The 20,467-nt window shown below is 69.9% G+C and overlaps 1 protein-coding gene across 1 annotated transcript; it reads left to right on the plus strand.

The window, feature by feature from the left end:
• Nucleotides 1-1,281: 1,281 nt before the first annotated feature.
• On the plus strand, nt 1,282-19,185 carry LINJ_35_0490 (proteophosphoglycan ppg4; the record flags this gene model as incomplete). The annotated part of the gene is made up of 1 exon (XM_001468830.1): nt 1,282-19,185. One exon carries the CDS (start codon nt 1,282-1,284, stop codon nt 19,183-19,185), a length of 17,904 nt encoding a protein of 5,967 aa, XP_001468867.1.
• Between the last annotated feature and the right edge of the window lie 1,282 nt (nt 19,186-20,467).

Below are 20,467 nucleotides of genomic sequence, written 5' to 3' on the forward strand. Positions count from 1 at the left end.
CCGCAGCGAACACCCACACACCCACATACAGACATACACAACGCCATACAGAATTCTGACTCGTTTTGCTTTACTGCCACTCTCCACGTCCACCACCGACCACCGAACACCCACCACCTCCCCCTTTTCTTTGTGCACATTCTCTAGGTGACGTGCCGCTCTCTTTCCAAAAGCGTCCCCCTCCCAACCTCCTCTTCGACACTTGTTTTGCCTCTTCTCATTGTCCCCAGCACCCCCGTTTCATTGACTGCCGTTTCTTCTAAGCTTCCTTTTTCGTTTTGTTTCTGCCACCCGCTCTCTCCCTCTCTCTTCCGCGCCCATTTCTGACCCGTTACCGCGTTTTTGTCTGTGCCGTTGTCTCAAGCCCCGTCTCTCTCTCTCTCTGGGGGTCCCCTCTGTCCTTGTCTGCATTGGTGTTCGTCTTTTTCTTCTTTTTTTTGCTTGCGGGCCTCCTTTCACTCCCACATCTGCAGTGCCTGCTAATTTCAATCCGTTTCTCGTTTTTTTTTATATTCCTTTTCCCCTCCTTTTTTTGTGTGTGTGTGTGTGTGTGCGTACGCGCATGCCTGGCTTGTATCTCGCCGCGTTTCTGTCCCTACTGTAGCACAGCCCTCTCTCACCCTCTTTTAGTTGGCATACGTCTGCGGGTCGTCGCGCTTCTTTTTTTTTTTGCGTGTTTGGCTCGCTTAAATTTTTTTTTTCGTGGCTCGTCTTTCCCTTTCGTGTGTTTAGGCGGTGTTCTTTGTGCGTGTGGCGGCCGACGGAACCAGCATCGTAAAACGCACAGAGACACCGAGCCGAGCACAACGATATATAAAGTTAGCAGCGACAACAGTATTATCAAACGTGCGGAACGTTAGTTAAACTGCTTTTGCTAAAAAAAAGAGGAAAAGGACACAAAGACGTTGAAGAAGTGGCTGAGGGAGTGAGTTTTGGTAGACCATTGCCTGCTTTTGCTTTCGGCGCTGTCCCTCATCGACTTTTACCGACCCGCTCGCCTTGTCTGTCTGCCCACCCTGGCGCACTCGCTTCTTTGTTTGTGCCTTGCGCGTTTCTTTGGCACTCATATTCTTTTTTATTTTTCGCCGTTTCTCACACTCTGCACACGTTGCTGTCACAGTCGAACTGCCCATTTTTCACCAACAGTAGCCATCCTGGAGGAAAAGCGGGAAATTTGTGAGCACGTGTGACTGTCCACTGGTGTGACTGTCATTGACGCCGCTGCTTTTTACGTTTTCTCTTTTTTTTTCAGTTGAGCGCAGCAGGATCCTCGCCGCCGTCATGTCTTTTCTTTGGCGCCGGTGCACGCGGCAGCAACCCGCCATCGCGGCGGCGCTGCTGTGCGCCTCGCTTTTGATGCTTGTCTGCGTGGGTGTGCGCTCTGCTTCCGATGAGGCGGGCACCCTCGACTGCTCCGTGCGCGTCCCGAACTACTCTGCCGCCGAGCAGCAGCATACTCGCATGTTTCTAGACGCCATCAAGGCGGCCATCCCCGCCTTGACTTCTGTGTGGACCTGCGACAACTTCTGCGCGCACAAGGGCGTGGAGTGCACAGAGGCCGGCTTGCATGTGCGTCTCAACGTCGACGACCTCGTCGGCAGCCTCCCTGAAATACCTGAGGGCGTTATAGGATCATCTGTTGTGGTAACGAAGCTCACCTTCTCCGGCGACATCAGCAACTTGAAGGGCACGCTGCCTGTCAGCTGGCATCAACTAACCTCGCTCTCCTCGTTTGTGTTCATCTCCACGGGCGTCGAAGATACGCCGCCAGAGATGCGGAGAAATTCAATCCAAAGCCGTGTGATGACAGACGATGCTGGATTCATCCCGGCGGCATGGGCGAGTACCGCCCAGCGTGCCAGCTCTCTGCCTGTCTCTCGGGTATCGGACAACAATATGATAGGTTCGCCGCACTCCGCATGGGCAGGGGCCAGCAGGATGGAAAGGAATTATCTACAGAAGAAAGTTGATGAAAGAAGTCTTCCCGAGGAGTGGGGCAACATGATAAACATTAAGGTTCTCAACTTAACGAACCTTAGTCTCTCCGGAACACTCCCGGCTTCCTGGGCTTCCTTGCGGTTGCTTGGGCAGCTCCTAGCTTCGAACAACCTACTTGAAGGTACCCTCCCTGCGTCTTGGGGGAGTCTGAAGAAGCTGCTTGACCTGCAGTTGATAGGTAACAAGTTCACTGGTATTATTCCGCAAGAATGGGGTGAGATGACAGCACTCCAGAGGGTCTCTCTCCAGCTTGACTACTGTACCTGCGTGCCACAAAGCTGGATCACGCGGAAAGTCGAAGTTAGACTCTACTCCACCGTTCTGGGTGGCGACTGTGAAATCACCTCAGACTGCGGCTCCAGCAGCAGCTCTGAACTGGAGTGTGATGGCCCCATTCCGTTTTACACACCAACTCAGCAAGCGCACACGCGGAACTTCCTTGAGGCGTTCAAGTACACAATTACAGACTTGCAGCCTCTGTGGACGTGCACGAACTTCTGTGTCTGGGAGTATGTGCACTGCACGCCTGCGGGTGTGGCAGTGGAGATCACTGGAACAGAGTTTTTCGGTTCTGTTCCGGAGGTGCCTGCCGATGTGAACCCGTCGGAGGTGGTGGTAAGCAAGCTTGATTTCAGTCATAGCGGGTGGGTGGAGGGCGAGTATCCCAGTAGCTGGGCTTTACTGACGTCCCTGCAGAACGTATCCTTTGCATACACTTCGATGTGGGGAACGCTGCCTTCCCACTGGAGTTCCATGTCCGCGCTGAAGTACCTCGATTTAAGCTTCACGTGGACAGACGGTAGGTTTCCCGAGAGCTGGAGCCGCTTAGCGAACCTGGAGGTGCTCCGACTGGTGCACCTCACAATTCCCGATCACCTGCCGGCCTCGTGGAGCAGCATGAGCGCGTTGCGGGAGCTCGACCTCGACAGCACCGGCGCTTCAGGCACCCTACCCCCCTCATGGGGCGCCCTCAAGAACCTAGAGAAGCTATCCCTGTCCAACAACAACATTGACGCAATCTTACCAGCAGAGTGGAGCTCGCTAACGCGGCTGCGAATCCTGCATCTGCATCATAACCAGCTTTCCGGGTCCATCCCGGAAATCTACAATGCTATGTCCACCCTCACCCGCGTCAGCCTGGAGATCAACCGATTCTGCGGCTGCCTCCCAAGCACGTGGGCCGCAAAGAACGGTGTGTCTATGACGATCACCGCTCAACCGGACCTACTCGCTCCTGCCTGCGCGACAGAAAACGCTTGCAAGCCAGAGACTGAATCCAGCAGCAGCTCCGCGCCGTCGGCGTCGTCGTCGTCTGCGCCGTCCAGCAGCAGCTCCGCGCCGTCGGCGTCGTCGTCGTCTGCGCCGTCCAGCAGCAGCTCCGCGCCGTCAGCGTCCTCGTCGTCTGCGCCGTCCAGCAGCAGCTCCGCGCCGTCGGCGTCCTCATCGTCTGCGCCGTCCAGCAGCAGCTCTGCGCCGTCCAGCAGCAGCTCCGCGCCGTCGGCGTCGTCGTCGTCTGCGCCGTCCAGCAGCAGCTCCGCGCCGTCGGCGTCCTCGTCGTCTGCACCGTCCAGCAGCAGCTCCGCGCCGTCGGCGTCGTCGTCGTCTGCGCCGTCCAGCAGCAGCTCCGCGCCGTCGGCGTCCTCGTCGTCTGCACCGTCCAGCAGCAGCTCCGCGCCGTCAGCGTCCTCGTCGTCTGCACCGTCCAGCAGCAGCTCCGCGCCGTCAGCGTCGTCGTCGTCTGCGCCGTCCAGCAGCAGCTCCGCGCCGTCGGCGTCGTCGTCGTCTGCGCCGTCCAGCAGCAGCTCCGCGCCGTCGGCGTCCTCGTCGTCTGCGCCGTCCAGCAGCAGCTCTGCGCCGTCCAGCAGCAGCTCCGCGCCGTCGGCGTCGTCGTCGTCTGCACCGTCCAGCAGCAGCTCCGCGCCGTCGGCGTCCTCGTCGTCTGCGCCGTCCAGCAGCAGCTCCGCGCCGTCGGCGTCCTCGTCGTCTGCACCGTCCAGCAGCAGCTCCGCGCCGTCAGCGTCCTCGTCGTCTGCACCGTCCAGCAGCAGCTCCGCGCCGTCGGCGTCCTCGTCGTCTGCGCCGTCCAGCAGCAGCTCCGCGCCGTCAGCGTCCTCGTCGTCTGCGCCGTCCAGCAGCAGCTCCGCGCCGTTAGCGTCGTCGTCGTCTGCGCCGTCCAGCAGCAGCTCCGCGCCGTCGGCGTCCTCGTCGTCTGCGCCGTCCAGCAGCAGCTCCGCGCCGTCGGCGTCCTCGTCGTCTGCGCCGTCCAGCAGCAGCTCCGCGACGTCGGCGTCGTCGTCGTCTGCGCCGTCCAGCAGCAGCTCCGCGCCGTCGGCGTCGTCGTCGTCTGCGCCGTCCAGCAGCAGCTCCGCGCCGTCGGCGTCCTCATCGTCTGCGCCGTCCAGCAGCAGCTCCGCGCCGTCGGCGTCGTCGTCGTCTGCGCCGTCCAGCAGCAGCTCCGCGCCGTTAGCGTCCTCGTCGTCTGCGCCGTCCAGCAGCAGCTCCGCGCCGTTAGCGTCCTCGTCGTCTGCGCCGTCCAGCAGCAGCTCCGCGCCGTCAGCGTCCTCGTCGTCTGCGCCGTCCAGCAGCAGCTCCGCGCCGTCGGCGTCCTCATCGTCTGCGCCGTCCAGCAGCAGCTCCGCGCCGTCGGCGTCCTCATCGTCTGCGCCGTCCAGCAGCAGCTCCGCGCCGTCCAGCAGCAGCTCCTCGCCGTCGGCGTCCTCGTCGTCTGCGCCGTCCAGCAGCAGCTCCGCGCCGTCGGCGTCCTCGTCGTCTGCGCCGTCCAGCAGCAGCTCCGCGCCGTCGGCGTCGTCGTCGTCTGCGCCGTCCAGCAGCAGCTCCGCGCCGTCGGCGTCGTCGTCGTCTGCGCCGTCCAGCAGCAGCTCCGCGCCGTCGGCGTCGTCGTCGTCTGCGCCGTCCAGCAGCAGCTCCGCGCCGTCGGCGTCCTCGTCGTCTGCGCCGTCCAGCAGCAGCTCCGCGCCGTCAGCGTCGTCGTCGTCTGCGCCGTCCAGCAGCAGCTCCGCGCCGTCGGCGTCCTCGTCGTCTGCGCCGTCCAGCAGCAGCTCCTCGCCTTCAGCGTCGTCGTCGTCTGCACCGTCCAGCAGCAGCTCCGCGCCGTCGGCGTCCTCGTCGTCTGCGCCGTCCAGCAGCAGCTCCTCGCCGTCGGCGTCCTCGTCGTCTGCGCCGTCCAGCAGCAGCTCCGCGCCGTCGGCGTCCTCGTCGTCTGCGCCGTCCAGCAGCAGCTCCGCGCCGTCGGCGTCCTCGTCGTCTGCGCCGTCCAGCAGCAGCTCCGCGCCGTCGGCGTCGTCGTCGTCTGCGCCGTCCAGCAGCAGCTCCGCGCCGTCGGCGTCCTCGTCGTCTGCACCGTCCAGCAGCAGCTCCGCGCCGTCGGCGTCCTCGTCGTCTGCGCCGTCCAGCAGCAGCTCCGCGTCGTCGGCGTCGTCGTCATCTGCACCGTCCAGCAGCAGCTCCTCGCCGTCGGCGTCCTCGTCATCTGCGCCGTCCAGCAGCAGCTCCGCGCCGTCGGCGTCCTCGTCGTCTGCGCCGTCCAGCAGCAGCTCCGCGCCGTCGGCGTCCTCGTCGTCTGCGCCGTCCAGCAGCAGCTCCGCGCCGTCGGCGTCCTCGTCGTCTGCGCCGTCCAGCAGCAGCTCCGCGCCGTCGGCGTCCTCGTCGTCTGCGCCGTCCAGCAGCAGCTCCGCGCCGTCGGCGTCCTCGTCGTCTGCGCCGTCTAGCAGCAGCTCCGCGCCGTCAGCGTCGTCGTCGTCTGCGCCGTCCAGCAGCAGCTCCGCGTCGTCGGCGTCGTCGTCGTCGGCGTCCTCGTCGTCTGCGCCGTCCAGCAGCAGCTCCGCGCCGTCAGCGTCGTCGTCGTCTGCGCCGTCCAGCAGCAGCTCCGCGTCGTCGGCGTCCTCGTCGTCTGCGCCGTCCAGCAGCAGCTCCGCGCCGTCGGCGTCCTCGTCGTCTGCGCCGTCCAGCAGCAGCTCCGCGCCGTCAGCGTCCTCGTCGTCTGCGCCGTCCAGCAGCAGCTCCGCGCCGTCAGCGTCGTCGTCGTCTGCGCCGTCCAGCAGCAGCTCCGCGCCGTCGGCGTCCTCGTCGTCTGCGCCGTCCAGCAGCAGCTCCGCGCCGTCAGCGTCCTCGTCGTCTGCGCCGTCCAGCAGCAGCTCCGCGCCGTCGGCGTCATCGTCGTCTGCGCCGTCCAGCAGCAGCTCCGCGCCGTCGGCGTCGTCGTCGTCTGCGCCGTCCAGCAGCAGCTCCGCGCCGTCGGCGTCCTCGTCGTCTGCGCCGTCCAGCAGCAGCTCCGCGCCGTCGGCGTCCTCGTCGTCTGCGCCGTCCAGCAGCAGCTCCGCGCCGTCGGCGTCGTCGTCGTCTGCGCCGTCCAGCAGCAGCTCCGCGCCGTCGGCGTCGTCGTCGTCTGCGCCGTCCAGCAGCAGCTCCGCGCCGTCGGCGTCGTCGTCGTCTGCGCCGTCCAGCAGCAGCTCCGCGCCGTCGGCGTCCTCGTCGTCTGCGCCGTCCAGCAGCAGCTCCGCGCCGTCAGCGTCGTCGTCGTCTGCGCCGTCCAGCAGCAGCTCCGCGCCGTCAGCGTCGTCGTCGTCTGCACCGTCCAGCAGCAGCTCCGCGCCGTCGGCGTCCTCGTCGTCTGCGCCGTCCAGCAGCAGCTCCGCGCCGTCGGCGTCGTCGTCGTCTGCGCCGTCCAGCAGCAGCTCCGCGCCGTCGGCGTCCTCGTCGTCTGCGCCGTCCAGCAGCAGCTCCGCGCCGTTAGCGTCGTCGTCGTCTGCGCCGTCCAGCAGCAGCTCCGCGCCGTCAGCGTCGTCGTCGTCTGCACCGTCCAGCAGCAGCTCCGCGCCGTCGGCGTCCTCGTCGTCTGCGCCGTCCAGCAGCAGCTCCGCGCCGTCGGCGTCATCGTCGTCTGCGCCGTCCAGCAGCAGCTCCGCGCCGTCGGCGTCGTCGTCGTCTGCGCCGTCCAGCAGCAGCTCCGCGCCGTCGGCGTCCTCGTCGTCTGCGCCGTCCAGCAGCAGCTCCGCGCCGTTAGCGTCGTCGTCGTCTGCGCCGTCCAGCAGCAGCTCCGCGCCGTCAGCGTCGTCGTCGTCTGCGCCGTCCAGCAGCAGCTCCGCGCCGTCGGCGTCCTCGTCGTCTGCGCCGTCCAGCAGCAGCTCCGCGCCGTCGGCGTCGTCGTCGTCTGCGCCGTCCAGCAGCAGCTCCGCGCCGTCGGCGTCGTCGTCGTCTGCGCCGTCCAGCAGCAGCTCCGCGCCGTCGGCGTCGTCGTCGTCTGCGCCGTCCAGCAGCAGCTCCGCGCCGTCAGCGTCGTCGTCGTCTGCGCCGTCCAGCAGCAGCTCCGCACCATCGGCGTCCTCGTCGTCTGCGCCGTCCAGCAGCAGCTCCGCGCCGTCGGCGTCCTCGTCGTCTGCACCGTCCAGCAGCAGCTCCGCGCCGTCGGCGTCCTCGTCGTCTGCACCGTCCAGCAGCAGCTCCGCGCCGTCGGCGTCGTCGTCGTCTGCGCCGTCCAGCAGCAGCTCCGCGCCGTCGGCGTCGTCGTCGTCTGCGCCGTCCAGCAGCAGCTCCGCGCCGTCGGCGTCCTCGTCGTCTGCGCCGTCCAGCAGCAGCTCCGCGCCGTCGGCGTCCTCGTCGTCTGCACCGTCCAGCAGCAGCTCCGCGCCGTCGGCGTCCTCGTCGTCTGCACCGTCCAGCAGCAGCTCCACACCGTCGGCGTCCTCGTCGTCTGCGCCGTCCAGCAGCAGCTCCACACCGTCGGCGTCGTCGTCGTCTGCGCCGTCCAGCAGCAGCTCCGCGCCGTCGGCGTCGTCGTCGTCTGCACCGTCCAGCAGCAGCTCCGCACCGTCGGCGTCCTCGTCGTCTGCGCCGTCCAGCAGCAGCTCCGCGCCGTCGGCGTCGTCGTCGTCTGCGCCGTCCAGCAGCAGCTCCGCGCCGTCGGCGTCGTCGTCGTCTGCGCCGTCCAGCAGCAGCTCCGCGCCGTCGGCGTCGTCGTCGTCTGCACCGTCCAGCAGCAGCTCCGCACCGTCGGCGTCCTCGTCGTCTGCGCCGTCCAGCAGCAGCTCCGCGCCGTCGGCGTCGTCGTCGTCTGCGCCGTCCAGCAGCAGCTCCGCGCCGTCGGCGTCCTCGTCGTCTGCGCCGTCCAGCAGCAGCTCCGCGCCGTCGGCGTCCTCGTCGTCTGCGCCGTCCAGCAGCAGCTCCGCGCCGTCGGCGTCCTCGTCGTCTGCGCCGTCCAGCAGCAGCTCCGCGCCGTCCAGCAGCAGCTCCGCGCCATCGCCGTCGTCGTCGTCTGCGCCGTCCAGCAGCAGCTCCGCGCCGTCGGCGTCCTCGTCGTCTGCGCCGTCCAGCAGCAGCTCTGCGCCGTCGGCGTCGTCGTCGTCTGCGCCGTCCAGGAGCAGCTCCGCGCCGTCCAGCAGCAGCTCCGCGCCGTCGGCGTCGTCGTCGTCTGCACCGTCCAGCAGCAGCTCCGCGCCGTCGGCGTCCTCGTCGTCTGCACCGTCCAGCAGCAGCTCCGCGCCGTCGGCGTCCTCGTCGTCTGCACCGTCCAGCAGCAGCTCCGCGCCGTCGGCGTCGTCGTCGTCTGCGCCGTCCAGCAGCAGCTCCGCGCCGTCGGCGTCGTCGTCGTCTGCGCCGTCCAGCAGCAGCTCCGCGCCGTCGGCGTCCTCGTCGTCTGCGCCGTCCAGCAGCAGCTCCGCGCCGTCAGCGTCGTCGTCGTCTGCGCCGTCCAGCAGCAGCTCCGCGCCGTCGGCGTCGTCGTCGTCTGCGCCGTCCAGCAGCAGCTCCGCGCCGTCAGCGTCGTCGTCGTCTGCGCCGTCCAGCAGCAGCTCCGCGCCGTCAGCGTCGTCGTCGTCTGCGCCGTCCAGCAGCAGCTCCGCACCATCGGCGTCCTCGTCGTCTGCGCCGTCCAGCAGCAGCTCCGCGCCGTCGGCGTCCTCGTCGTCTGCGCCGTCCAGCAGCAGCTCCGCGCCGTCGGCGTCGTCGTCGTCTGCGCCGTCCAGCAGCAGCTCCGCGCCGTTAGCGTCCTCGTCGTCTGCGCCGTCCAGCAGCAGCTCCGCGCCGTTAGCGTCCTCGTCGTCTGCGCCGTCCAGCAGCAGCTCCGCGCCGTCGGCGTCGTCGTCGTCTGCGCCGTCCAGCAGCAGCTCCGCGCCGTCGGCGTCCTCGTCGTCTGCGCCGTCCAGCAGCAGCTCCTCGCCGTCGGCGTCGTCGTCGTCTGCGCCGTCCAGCAGCAGCTCCGCGCCGTCGGCGTCGTCGTCGTCTGCGCCGTCCAGCAGCAGCTCCGCGCCGTCGGCGTCCTCGTCGTCTGCGCCGTCCAGCAGCAGCTCCGCGCCGTCGGCGTCCTCGTCGTCTGCGCCGTCCAGCAGCAGCTCCGCGCCGTCGGCGTCCTCGTCGTCTGCGCCGTCCAGCAGCAGCTCCGCGCCGTTAGCGTCGTCGTCGTCTGCGCCGTCCAGCAGCAGCTCCGCGCCGTCGGCGTCGTCGTCGTCTGCACCGTCCAGCAGCAGCTCCGCGCCGTCGGCGTCCTCGTCGTCTGCGCCGTCCAGCAGCAGCTCCGCGCCGTCAGCGTCCTCGTCGTCTGCGCCGTCCAGCAGCAGCTCCGCGCCGTCGGCGTCATCGTCGTCTGCGCCGTCCAGCAGCAGCTCCGCGCCGTCGGCGTCGTCGTCGTCTGCGCCGTCCAGCAGCAGCTCCGCGCCGTCGGCGTCCTCGTCGTCTGCGCCGTCCAGCAGCAGCTCCGCGCCGTTAGCGTCGTCGTCGTCTGCGCCGTCCAGCAGCAGCTCCGCGCCGTCAGCGTCGTCGTCGTCTGCGCCGTCCAGCAGCAGCTCCGCGCCGTCGGCGTCCTCGTCGTCTGCGCCGTCCAGCAGCAGCTCCGCGCCGTCGGCGTCGTCGTCGTCTGCGCCGTCCAGCAGCAGCTCCGCGCCGTCGGCGTCGTCGTCGTCTGCGCCGTCCAGCAGCAGCTCCGCGCCGTCGGCGTCGTCGTCGTCTGCGCCGTCCAGCAGCAGCTCCGCGCCGTCGGCGTCCTCGTCGTCTGCGCCGTCCAGCAGCAGCTCCGCGCCGTCAGCGTCCTCGTCGTCTGCGCCGTCCAGCAGCAGCTCCGCGCCGTTGGCGTCGTCGTCGTCTGCGCCGTCCAGCAGCAGCTCCGCGCCGTCGGCGTCGTCGTCGTCTGCGCCGTCCAGCAGCAGCTCCGCGCCGTCGGCGTCCTCGTCGTCTGCGCCGTCCAGCAGCAGCTCCGCGCCGTCGGCGTCCTCGTCGTCTGCGCCGTCCAGCAGCAGCTCCGCGCCGTCGGCGTCGTCGTCGTCTGCGCCGTCCAGCAGCAGCTCCGCGCCGTCGGCGTCCTCGTCGTCTGCGCCGTCCAGCAGCAGCTCCGCGCCGTCCAGCAGCAGCTCCGCGCCGTCGGCGTCGTCGTCGTCTGCGCCGTCCAGCAGCAGCTCCGCGCCGTCGGCGTCCTCGTCGTCTGCGCCGTCCAGCAGCAGCTCCGCGCCGTCGGCGTCCTCGTCGTCTGCGCCGTCCAGCAGCAGCTCCGCGCCGTCGGCGTCCTCGTCGTCTGCGCCGTCCAGCAGCAGCTCCGCGCCGTCGGCGTCCTCGTCGTCTGCGCCGTCCAGCAGCAGCTCCGCGCCGTCGGCGTCGTCGTCGTCTGCGCCGTCCAGCAGCAGCTCCGCGCCGTCGGCGTCGTCGTCGTCTGCGCCGTCCAGCAGCAGCTCCGCGCCGTCGGCGTCGTCGTCGTCTGCGCCGTCCAGCAGCAGCTCCGCGCCGTCGGCGTCGTCGTCGTCTGCGCCGTCCAGCAGCAGCTCCGCGCCGTCGGCGTCGTCGTCGTCTGCGCCGTCCAGCAGCAGCTCCGCGCCGTCGGCGTCGTCGTCGTCTGCGCCGTCCAGCAGCAGCTCCGCGCCGTCGGCGTCGTCGTCGTCTGCGCCGTCCAGCAGCAGCTCCGCGCCGTCGGCGTCGTCGTCGTCTGCGCCGTCCAGCAGCAGCTCCGCGCCGTCGGCGTCCTCGTCTGCGCCGTCCAGCAGCAGCTCCGCGCCGTCGGCGTCCTCGTCGTCTGCGCCGTCCAGCAGCAGCTCCGCGCCGTCGGCGTCGTCGTCGTCTGCGCCGTCCAGCAGCAGCTCTGCGCCGTCGGCGTCGTCGTCGTCTGCGCCGTCCAGCAGCAGCTCCGCGCCGTCGGCGTCGTCGTCGTCTGCGCCGTCCAGCAGCAGCTCCGCGCCGTCGGCGTCGTCGTCGTCTGCGCCGTCCAGCAGCAGCTCCGCGCCGTCGGCGTCGTCGTCGTCTGCGCCGTCCAGCAGCAGCTCCGCGCCGTCGGCGTCGTCGTCGTCTGCGCCGTCCAGCAGCAGCTCCGCGCCGTCAGCGTCCTCGTCGTCTGCACCGTCCAGCAGCAGCTCCGCGCCGTCGGCGTCCTCGTCGTCTGCACCGTCCAGCAGCAGCTCCGCGCCGTCGGCGTCGTCGTCGTCTGCGCCGTCCAGCAGCAGCTCCGCGCCGTCAGCGTCGTCGTCGTCTGCGCCGTCCAGCAGCAGCTCTGCGCCGTCGGCGTCGTCGTCGTCTGCGCCGTCCAGCAGCAGCTCCGCGCCGTCGGCGTCGTCGTCGTCTGCGCCGTCCAGCAGCAGCTCCGCGCCGTCAGCGTCCTCGTCGTCTGCACCGTCCAGCAGCAGCTCCGCGCCGTCGGCGTCGTCGTCGTCTGCGCCGTCCAGCAGCAGCTCCGCGCCGTCGGCGTCGTCGTCGTCTGCGCCGTCCAGCAGCAGCTCCGCGCCGTCGGCGTCGTCGTCGTCTGCGCCGTCCAGCAGCAGCTCCGCGCCGTCAGCGTCCTCGTCGTCTGCGCCGTCCAGCAGCAGCTCCGCGCCGTCGGCGTCGTCGTCGTCTGCGCCGTCCAGCAGCAGCTCCGCGCCGTCAGCGTCGTCGTCGTCTGCGCCGTCCAGCAGCAGCTCTGCGCCGTCGGCGTCGTCGTCGTCTGCGCCGTCCAGCAGCAGCTCCGCGCCGTCAGCGTCCTCGTCGTCTGCACCGTCCAGCAGCAGCTCCGCGCCGTCGGCGTCGTCGTCGTCTGCGCCGTCCAGCAGCAGCTCCGCGCCGTCGGCGTCGTCGTCGTCTGCGCCGTCCAGCAGCAGCTCCGCGCCGTCGGCGTCGTCGTCGTCTGCGCCGTCCAGCAGCAGCTCTGCGCCGTCGGCGTCCTCGTCGTCTGCGCCGTCCAGCAGCAGCTCCGCGCCGTCGGCGTCGTCGTCGTCTGCGCCGTCCAGCAGCAGCTCCGCGCCGTCGGCGTCGTCGTCGTCTGCACCGTCCAGCAGCAGCTCCGCGCCGTCGGCGTCCTCGTCGTCTGCGCCGTCCAGCAGCAGCTCCGCGCCGTCGGCGTCCTCGTCGTCTGCGCCGTCCAGCAGCAGCTCCGCGCCGTCGGCGTCCTCGTCGTCTGCGCCGTCCAGCAGCAGCTCCGCGCCGTCAGCGTCCTCGTCGTCTGCGCCGTCCAGCAGCAGCTCCGCGCCGTCGGCGTCGTCGTCGTCTGCACCGTCCAGCAGCAGCTCCGCGCCGTCGGCGTCCTCGTCGTCTGCGCCGTCCAGCAGCAGCTCCGCGCCGTCGGCGTCGTCGTCGTCTGCACCGTCCAGCAGCAGCTCCGCGCCATCGGCGTCCTCGTCGTCTGCGCCGTCCAGCAGCAGCTCCTCGCCGTCGGCGTCCTCGTCGTCTGCGCCGTCCAGCAGCAGCTCCGCGCCGTCAGCGTCGTCGTCGTCTGCGCCGTCCAGCAGCAGCTCCGCGCCGTCGGCGTCGTCGTCGTCTGCGCCGTCCAGCAGCAGCTCCGCGCCGTCCAGCAGCAGCTCCGCGCCGTCGGCGTCGTCGTCGTCTGCGCCGTCCAGCAGCAGCTCCGCGCCGTCAGCGTCGTCGTCGTCTGCGCCGTCCAGCAGCACCTCCGCGCCGTCGGCGTCGTCGTCGTCTGCGCCGTCCAGCAGCAGCTCCGCGCCGTCGGCGTCGTCGTCGTCTGCGCCGTCCAGCAGCAGCTCCGCGCCGTCGGCGTCCTCGTCGTCTGCGCCGTCCAGCAGCAGCTCCGCGCCGTCGGCGTCGTCGTCGTCTGCGCCGTCCAGCAGCAGCTCCGCGCCGTCGGCGTCGTCGTCGTCTGCGCCGTCCAGCAGCAGCTCCGCGCCGTCGGCGTCGTCGTCGTCTGCGCCGTCCAGCAGCAGCTCCGCGCCGTCGGCGTCGTCGTCGTCTGCGCCGTCCAGCAGCAGCTCCGCGCCGTCAGCGTCGTCGTCGTCTGCGCCGTCCAGCAGCAGCTCCGCGCCGTCGGCGTCGTCGTCGTCTGCGCCGTCCAGCAGCAGCTCCGCGCCGTCGGCGTCGTCGTCGTCTGCGCCGTCCAGCAGCAGCTCCGCGCCGTCGGCGTCGTCGTCGTCTGCGCCGTCCAGCAGCAGCTCCGCGCCGTCGGCGTCGTCGTCGTCTGCGCCGTCCAGCAGCAGCTCCGCGCCGTCGGCGTCCTCGTCGTCTGCGCCGTCCAGCAGCAGCTCCGCGCCGTCGGCGTCGTCGTCGTCTGCGCCGTCCAGCAGCAGCTCCGCGCCGTCGGCGTCGTCGTCGTCTGCGCCGTCCAGCAGCAGCTCCGCGCCGTCGGCGTCGTCGTCGTCTGCGCCGTCCAGCAGCAGCTCCGCGCCGTCGGCGTCGTCGTCGTCTGCGCCGTCCAGCAGCAGCTCCGCGCCGTCGGCGTCCTCGTCGTCTGCGCCGTCCAGCAGCAGCTCCGCGCCGTCGGCGTCCTCGTCGTCTGCGCCGTCCAGCAGCAGCTCCGCGCCGTCGGCGTCCTCGTCGTCTGCGCCGTCCAGCAGCAGCTCCGCGCCGTCGGCGTCCTCGTCGTCTGCGCCGTCCAGCAGCAGCTCCGCGCCGTCGGCGTCCTCGTCGTCTGCGCCGTCCAGCAGCAGCTCCGCGCCGTCGGCGTCGTCGTCGTCTGCGCCGTCCAGCAGCAGCTCCGCGCCGTCGGCGTCCTCGTCGTCTGCGCCGTCCAGCAGCAGCTCCGCGCCGTCGGCGTCCTCGTCGTCTGCGCCGTCCAGCAGCAGCTCCGCGCCGTCGGCGTCCTCGTCGTCTGCGCCGTCCAGCAGCAGCTCCGCGCCGTCAGCGTCCTCGTCGTCTGCGCCGTCCAGCAGCAGCTCCGCGCCGTCGGCGTCCTCGTCGTCTGCGCCGTCCAGCAGCAGCTCCGCGCCGTCGGCGTCCTCGTCGTCTGCGCCGTCCAGCAGCAGCTCCGCGCCGTCGGCGTCCTCGTCGTCTGCGCCGTCCAGCAGCAGCTCCGCGCCGTCGGCGTCGTCGTCGTCTGCGCCGTCCAGCAGCAGCTCCGCGCCGTCAGCGTCCTCGTCGTCTGCGCCGTCCAGCAGCAGCTCCGCGCCGTCGGCGTCCTCGTCGTCTGCGCCGTCCAGCAGCAGCTCCGCGCCGTCGGCGTCCTCGTCGTCTGCGCCGTCCAGCAGCAGCTCCGCGCCGTCGGCGTCGTCGTCGTCTGCGCCGTCCAGCAGCAGCTCCGCGCCGTCGGCGTCCTCGTCGTCTGCGCCGTCCAGCAGCAGCTCCGCGCCGTCGGCGTCGTCGTCGTCTGCGCCGTCCAGCAGCAGCTCCGCGCCGTCGGCGTCGTCGTCGTCTGCGCCGTCCAGCAGCAGCTCCGCGCCGTCGGCGTCCTCGTCGTCTGCGCCGTCTAGCAGCAGCTCCGCGCCGTCGGCGTCGTCGTCGTCTGCGCCGTCCAGCAGCAGCTCCGCACCATCGGCGTCCTCGTCGTCTGCGCCGTCCAGCAGCAGCTCTGCGCCGTCGGCGTCCTCGTCGTCTGCGCCGTCCAGCAGCAGCTCCGCGCCGTCGGCGTCCTCGTCGTCTGCACCGTCCAGCAGCAGCTCCGCGCCGTCGGCGTCCTCGTCGTCTGCGCCGTCCAGCAGCAGCTCCGCGCCGTCGGCGTCGTCGTCGTCTGCGCCGTCCAGCAGCAGCTCCGCGCCGTCGGCGTCCTCGTCGTCTGCGCCGTCCAGCAGCAGCTCCGCGCCGTCGGCGTCCTCGTCGTCTGCGCCGTCCAGCAGCAGCTCCGCGCCGTCGGCGTCCTCGTCGTCTGCGCCGTCCAGCAGCAGCTCCGCGCCGTCGGCGTCCTCGTCGTCTGCGCCGTCCAGCAGCAGCTCCGCGCCGTCGGCGTCCTCGTCGTCTGCGCCGTCCAGCAGCAGCTCCGCGCCGTCGGCGTCGTCGTCGTCTGCGCCGTCCAGCAGCAGCTCCGCGCCGTCAGCGTCCTCGTCGTCTGCGCCGTCCAGCAGCAGCTCCGCGCCGTCGGCGTCCTCGTCGTCTGCGCCGTCCAGCAGCAGCTCCGCGCCGTCAGCGTCCTCGTCGTCTGCGCCGTCCAGCAGCAGCTCCGCGCCGTCGGCGTCCTCGTCGTCTGCGCCGTCCAGCAGCAGCTCCGCGCCGTCCAGCAGCAGCTCCGCGCCGTCGGCGTCCTCGTCGTCTGCACCGTCCAGCAGCAGCTCCGCGCCGTCGGCGTCCTCGTCGTCTGCGCCGTCCAGCAGCAGCTCCGCGCCGTCCAGCAGCAGCTCCGCGCCGTCGGCGTCGTCGTCGTCTGCGCCGTCCAGCAGCAGCTCCGCGCCGTCGGCGTCGTCGTCGTCTGCGCCGTCCAGCAGCAGCTCCGCGCCGTCGGCGTCGTCGTCGTCTGCGCCGTCCAGCAGCAGCTCCGCGCCGTCGGCGTCGTCGTCGTCTGCGCCGTCCAGCAGCAGCTCCGCGCCGTCGGCGTCGTCGTCGTCTGCGCCGTCCAGCAGCAGCTCCGCGCCGTCAGCGTCCTCGTCGTCTGCGCCGTCCAGCAGCAGCTCCGCGCCGTCGGCGTCGTCGTCGTCTGCGCCGTCCAGCAGCAGCTCCGCGCCGTCAGCGTCGTCGTCGTCTGCGCCGTCCAGCAGCAGCTCTGCGCCGTCGGCGTCGTCGTCGTCTGCGCCGTCCAGCAGCAGCTCTGCGCCGTCGGCGTCGTCGTCGTCTGCGCCGTCCAGCAGCAGCTCTGCGCCGTCGGCGTCCTCGTCGTCTGCGCCGTCCAGCAGCAGCTCCGCGCCGTCAGCGTCCTCGTCGTCTGCACCGTCCAGCAGCAGCTCCGCGCCGTCGGCGTCGTCGTCGTCTGCGCCGTCCAGCAGCAGCTCCGCGCCGTCGGCGTCGTCGTCGTCTGCGCCGTCCAGCAGCAGCTCCGCGCCGTCGGCGTCGTCGTCGTCTGCGCCGTCCAGCAGCAGCTCCGCGCCGTCGGCGTCGTCGTCGTCTGCGCCGTCCAGCAGCAGCTCCGCGCCGTCGGCGTCCTCGTCGTCTGCGCCGTCCAGCAGCAGCTCCGCGCCGTCGGCGTCGTCGTCGTCTGCGCCGTCCAGCAGCAGCTCCGCGCCGTCGGCGTCGTCGTCGTCTGCGCCGTCCAGCAGCAGCTCCGCGCCGTCGGCGTCGTCGTCGTCTGCGCCGTCCAGCAGCAGCTCCGCGCCGTCGGCGTCGTCGTCGTCTGCGCCGTCCAGCAGCAGCTCCGCGCCGTCAGCGTCCTCGTCGTCTGCACCGTCCAGCAGCAGCTCCGCGCCGTCGGCGTCCTCGTCGTCTGCACCGTCCAGCAGCAGCTCCGCGCCGTCGGCGTCGTCGTCGTCTGCGCCGTCCAGCAGCAGCTCCGCGCCGTCAGCGTCGTCGTCGTCTGCGCCGTCCAGCAGCAGCTCCGCGCCGTCGGCGTCGTCGTCGTCTGCGCCGTCCAGCAGCAGCTCCGCGCCGTCGGCGTCGTCGTCGTCTGCGCCGTCCAGCAGCAGCTCTGCGCCGTCGGCGTCCTCGTCGTCTGCGCCGTCCAGCAGCAGCTCCGCGCCGTCGGCGTCGTCGTCGTCTGCGCCGTCCAGCAGCAGCTCCGCGCCGTCGGCGTCCTCGTCGTCTGCGCCGTCCAGCAGCAGCTCCGCGCCGTCGGCGTCCTCGTCGTCTGCGCCGTCCAGCAGCAGCTCCGCGCCATCGGCGTCCTCGTCGTCTGCGCCGTCCAGCAGCAGCTCCGCGCCGTCCAGCAGCAGCTCCGCGCCGTCGGCGTCGTCGTCGTCTGCGCCGTCCAGCAGCAGCTCCGCGCCGTCGGCGTCGTCGTCGTCTGCGCCGTCCAGCAGCAGCTCCGCGCCGTCGGCGTCGTCGTCGTCTGCGCCGTCCAGCAGCAGCTCCGCGCCATCGGCGTCCTCGTCGTCTGCGCCGTCCAGCAGCAGCTCCGCGCCGTCGGCGTCGTCGTCGTCTGCGCCGTCCAGCAGCAGCTCCGCGCCGTCGGCGTCCTCGTCGTCTGCGCCGTCCAGCAGCAGCTCCGCGCCGTCGGCGTCGTCGTCGTCTGCGCCGTCCAGCAGCAGCTCCGCGCCGTCGGCGTCCTCGTCGTCTGCGCCGTCCAGCAGCAGCTCCGCGCCGTCGGCGTCGTCGTCGTCTGCGCCGTCCAGCAGCAGCTCCGCGCCGTCGGCGTCGTCGTCGTCTGCGCCGTCCAGCAGCAGCTCCGCGCCGTCGGCGTCGTCGTCGTCTGCGCCGTCCAGCAGCAGCTCCGCGCCGTCGGCGTCGTCGTCGTCTGCGCCGTCCAGCAGCAGCTCCGCGCCGTCGGCGTCGTCGTCGTCTGCGCCGTCCAGCAGCAGCTCCGCACCGTCGGCGTCCTCGTCGTTCTGCGCCGTCCAGCAGCAGCTCCGCGCCGTCGGCGTCGTCGTCGTCTGCGCCGTCCAGCAGCAGCTCCGCGCCGTCGGCGTCGTCGTCGTCTGCACCGTCCAGCAGCAGCTCCGCGCCGTCAGCGTCCTCGTCGTCTGCGCCGTCCAGCAGCAGCTCCGCGCCGTCGGCGTCGTCGTCGTCTGCGCCGTCCAGCAGCAGCTCCGCACCGTCGGCGTCCTCGTCGTCTGCGCCGTCCAGCAGCAGCTCCGCGCCGTCGGCGTCGTCGTCGTCTGCGCCGTCCAGCAGCAGCTCCGCGCCGTCGGCGTCCTCGTCGTCTGCGCCGTCCAGCAGCAGCTCCGCGCCGTCGGCGTCGTCGTCGTCTGCGCCGTCCAGCAGCAGCTCCGCGCCGTCGGCGTCGTCGTCGTCTGCACCGTCCAGCAGCAGCTCCGCGCCGTCGGCGTCCTCGTCGTCTGCGCCGTCCAGCAGCAGCTCCGCACCGTCGGCGTCCTCGTCGTCTGCGCCGTCCAGCAGCAGCTCCGCGCCGTCGGCGTCGTCGTCGTCTGCGCCGTCCAGCAGCAGCTCCGCGCCGTCAGCGTCCTCGTCGTCTGCACCGTCCAGCAGCAGCTCCGCGCCGTCAGCGTCCTCGTCGTCTGCACCGTCCAGCAGCAGCTCCGCGCCGTCGGCGTCGTCGTCGTCTGCGCCGTCCAGCAGCAGCTCCGCGCCGTCGGCGTCCTCGTCGTCTGCGCCGTCCAGCAGCAGCTCCGCGCCGTCGGCGTCCTCGTCGTCTGCGCCGTCCAGCAGCAGCTCCGCGCCGTCGGCGTCCTCGTCGTCTGCGCCGTCCAGCAGCAGCTCCGCGCCGTCGGCGTCCTCGTCGTCTGCGCCGTCCAGCAGCAGCTCCGCGCCGTCGGCGTCCTCGTCGTCTGCGCCGTCCAGCAGCAGCTCCGCGCCATCGGCGTCCTCGTCGTCTGCGCCGTCCAGCAGCAGCTCCGCGCCGTCGGCGTCGTCGTCGTCTGCGCCGTCCAGCAGCAGCTCCGCGCCGTCGGCGTCCTCGTCGTCTGCGCCGTCCAGCAGCAGCTCCGCGCCGTCGGCGTCCTCGTCGTCTGCGCCGTCCAGCAGCAGCTCCGCGCCGTCGGCGTCGTCGTCGTCTGCGCCGTCCAGCAGCAGCTCCGCGCCGTCAGCGTCCTCGTCGTCTGCGCCGTCCAGCAGCAGCTCCGCGCCGTCGGCGTCCTCGTCGTCTGCGCCGTCCAGCAGCAGCTCCGCGCCGTCGGCGTCCTCGTCGTCTGCGCCGTCCAGCAGCAGCTCCGCGCCGTCGGCGTCCTCGTCGTCTGCGCCGTCCAGCAGCAGCTCCGCGCCGTCGGCGTCCTCGTCGTCTGCGCCGTCCAGCAGCAGCTCCGCGCCGTCGGCGTCGTCGTCGTCTGCACCGTCCAGCAGCAGCTCCGCGCCATCGGCTTCCTCGTCGTCTGCGCCGTCCAGCAGCAGCTCCGCGCCGTCGGCGTCCTCGTCTGCGCCGTCCAGCAGCAGCTCCGCGCCGTCGGCGTCCTCGTCGTCTGCGCCGTCCAGCAGCAGCTCCGCGCCGTCGGCGTCCTCGTCGTCTGCGCCGTCCAGCAGCAGCTCCGCGCCGTCGGCGTCCTCGTCGTCTGCACCGTCCAGCAGCAGCTCCGCGGGTTGCTATGGTGAAATTCCGTACTATAGCGGGACAGAGGTGGAGAATACTCGTATATTTTTGACGGCTGTGCGGGACAGCTTTCCAGGACTGATTCCATTGTGGGTCTGCCCGAATTTTTGTTCGTGGCCGGGTATTTATTGTGCTCGAGCTGGTGTGGTGATGGATCTCAGTGAGATGGAGTTGCATGGATCTCTTCCTTCTATCGGTGATGACTGCGATCCGTCTGAGGTCGTTGTACGTGTGATCGATATGGGTAGCACGGAGATGAGTGTTGAGGTCAGTGGCACGCTTCCTGAGAACTGGTCTGGGCTCACACGGCTGGAGAGGTTGGACCTCTCATATACTGGTGTGAGTGGCACGCTGCCGCCAGGGTGGAGCGCGCTCAGTTCGCTTGATTATCTCAATCTTGGTTACAATGACCTCTTCGGACCCCTCCCCTATTCTTGGGGGCTCTTTTTTTCGCTTCGCGAGGTGTACCTCAACGATAACTGGTTGTCGGGCAGCATTCCTTCTAGCTGGATGCATTTGGCCGGCTTCGAAGTGATGGACTTGACGAACAACCAGCTGGACGGTTCGCTGCCGAGTCTTATCGTCTCATCCCAGCGGACCTTTGGCGCAGCTGCTGCAGAATCACGCCTTGAGTGGAAGCGGCGAAGTTAAGTGATGCTTGCCCCTCGCCTCTGGAGGAAGAGGATTGCGCTAGACTCATGTAAAGACACCGCGAAGCCAACCCCCCCCAGCTGAAGCGTGTGCAAGCACATACACAGAAGCACGCACAGTGAGCCGATGCGAGCGATATGCCGGCATTCGGCCCGTGGTCGGAAACACGTACACCTCAGACACCTCTTCTCTGCGCCAACCGCCAAAGGGAAAAGGGTAGAGGATCACTCGCAGAAGTAGAAGCCGGAGAGTGGAGTGTGTGTATGTGTACTTCTGATTTTATTATTTTGGTAGATTTGTGTATATTTTTATGTGTACTAGTAGTTTCACGTGAGCGTTTTTCTGATACGTCTGTGTGTGTCGTAGTGTGCCACACTCGCCTGCACATCCACGTTCTCATTTTCCCAACGTTTTCTCATCTTATTGCTCTGTCTTTGTGACTCGCCTTCACCTCCTCCCCTTGCTTATCTTACTCGCCCTCCCTCCCCTGCCCCCTTACCTTCTGCCACTTATCTTTCCTTCTCGCTGGGCCGTTCGCATATGTGCGTGCCCCTCTTCCTTGTTTGTTTTGAACGACCAGCGTGCCGACCCTGGTGGGTGTTGCTACGCTTCTCGCACCCCGTTTCTCACATG

Source organism: Leishmania infantum, chromosome 35 (genome assembly GCF_000002875.2).
Source record: "Leishmania infantum JPCM5 genome chromosome 35".
Lineage (NCBI taxonomy): Eukaryota > Euglenozoa > Kinetoplastea > Trypanosomatida > Trypanosomatidae > Leishmania > Leishmania infantum.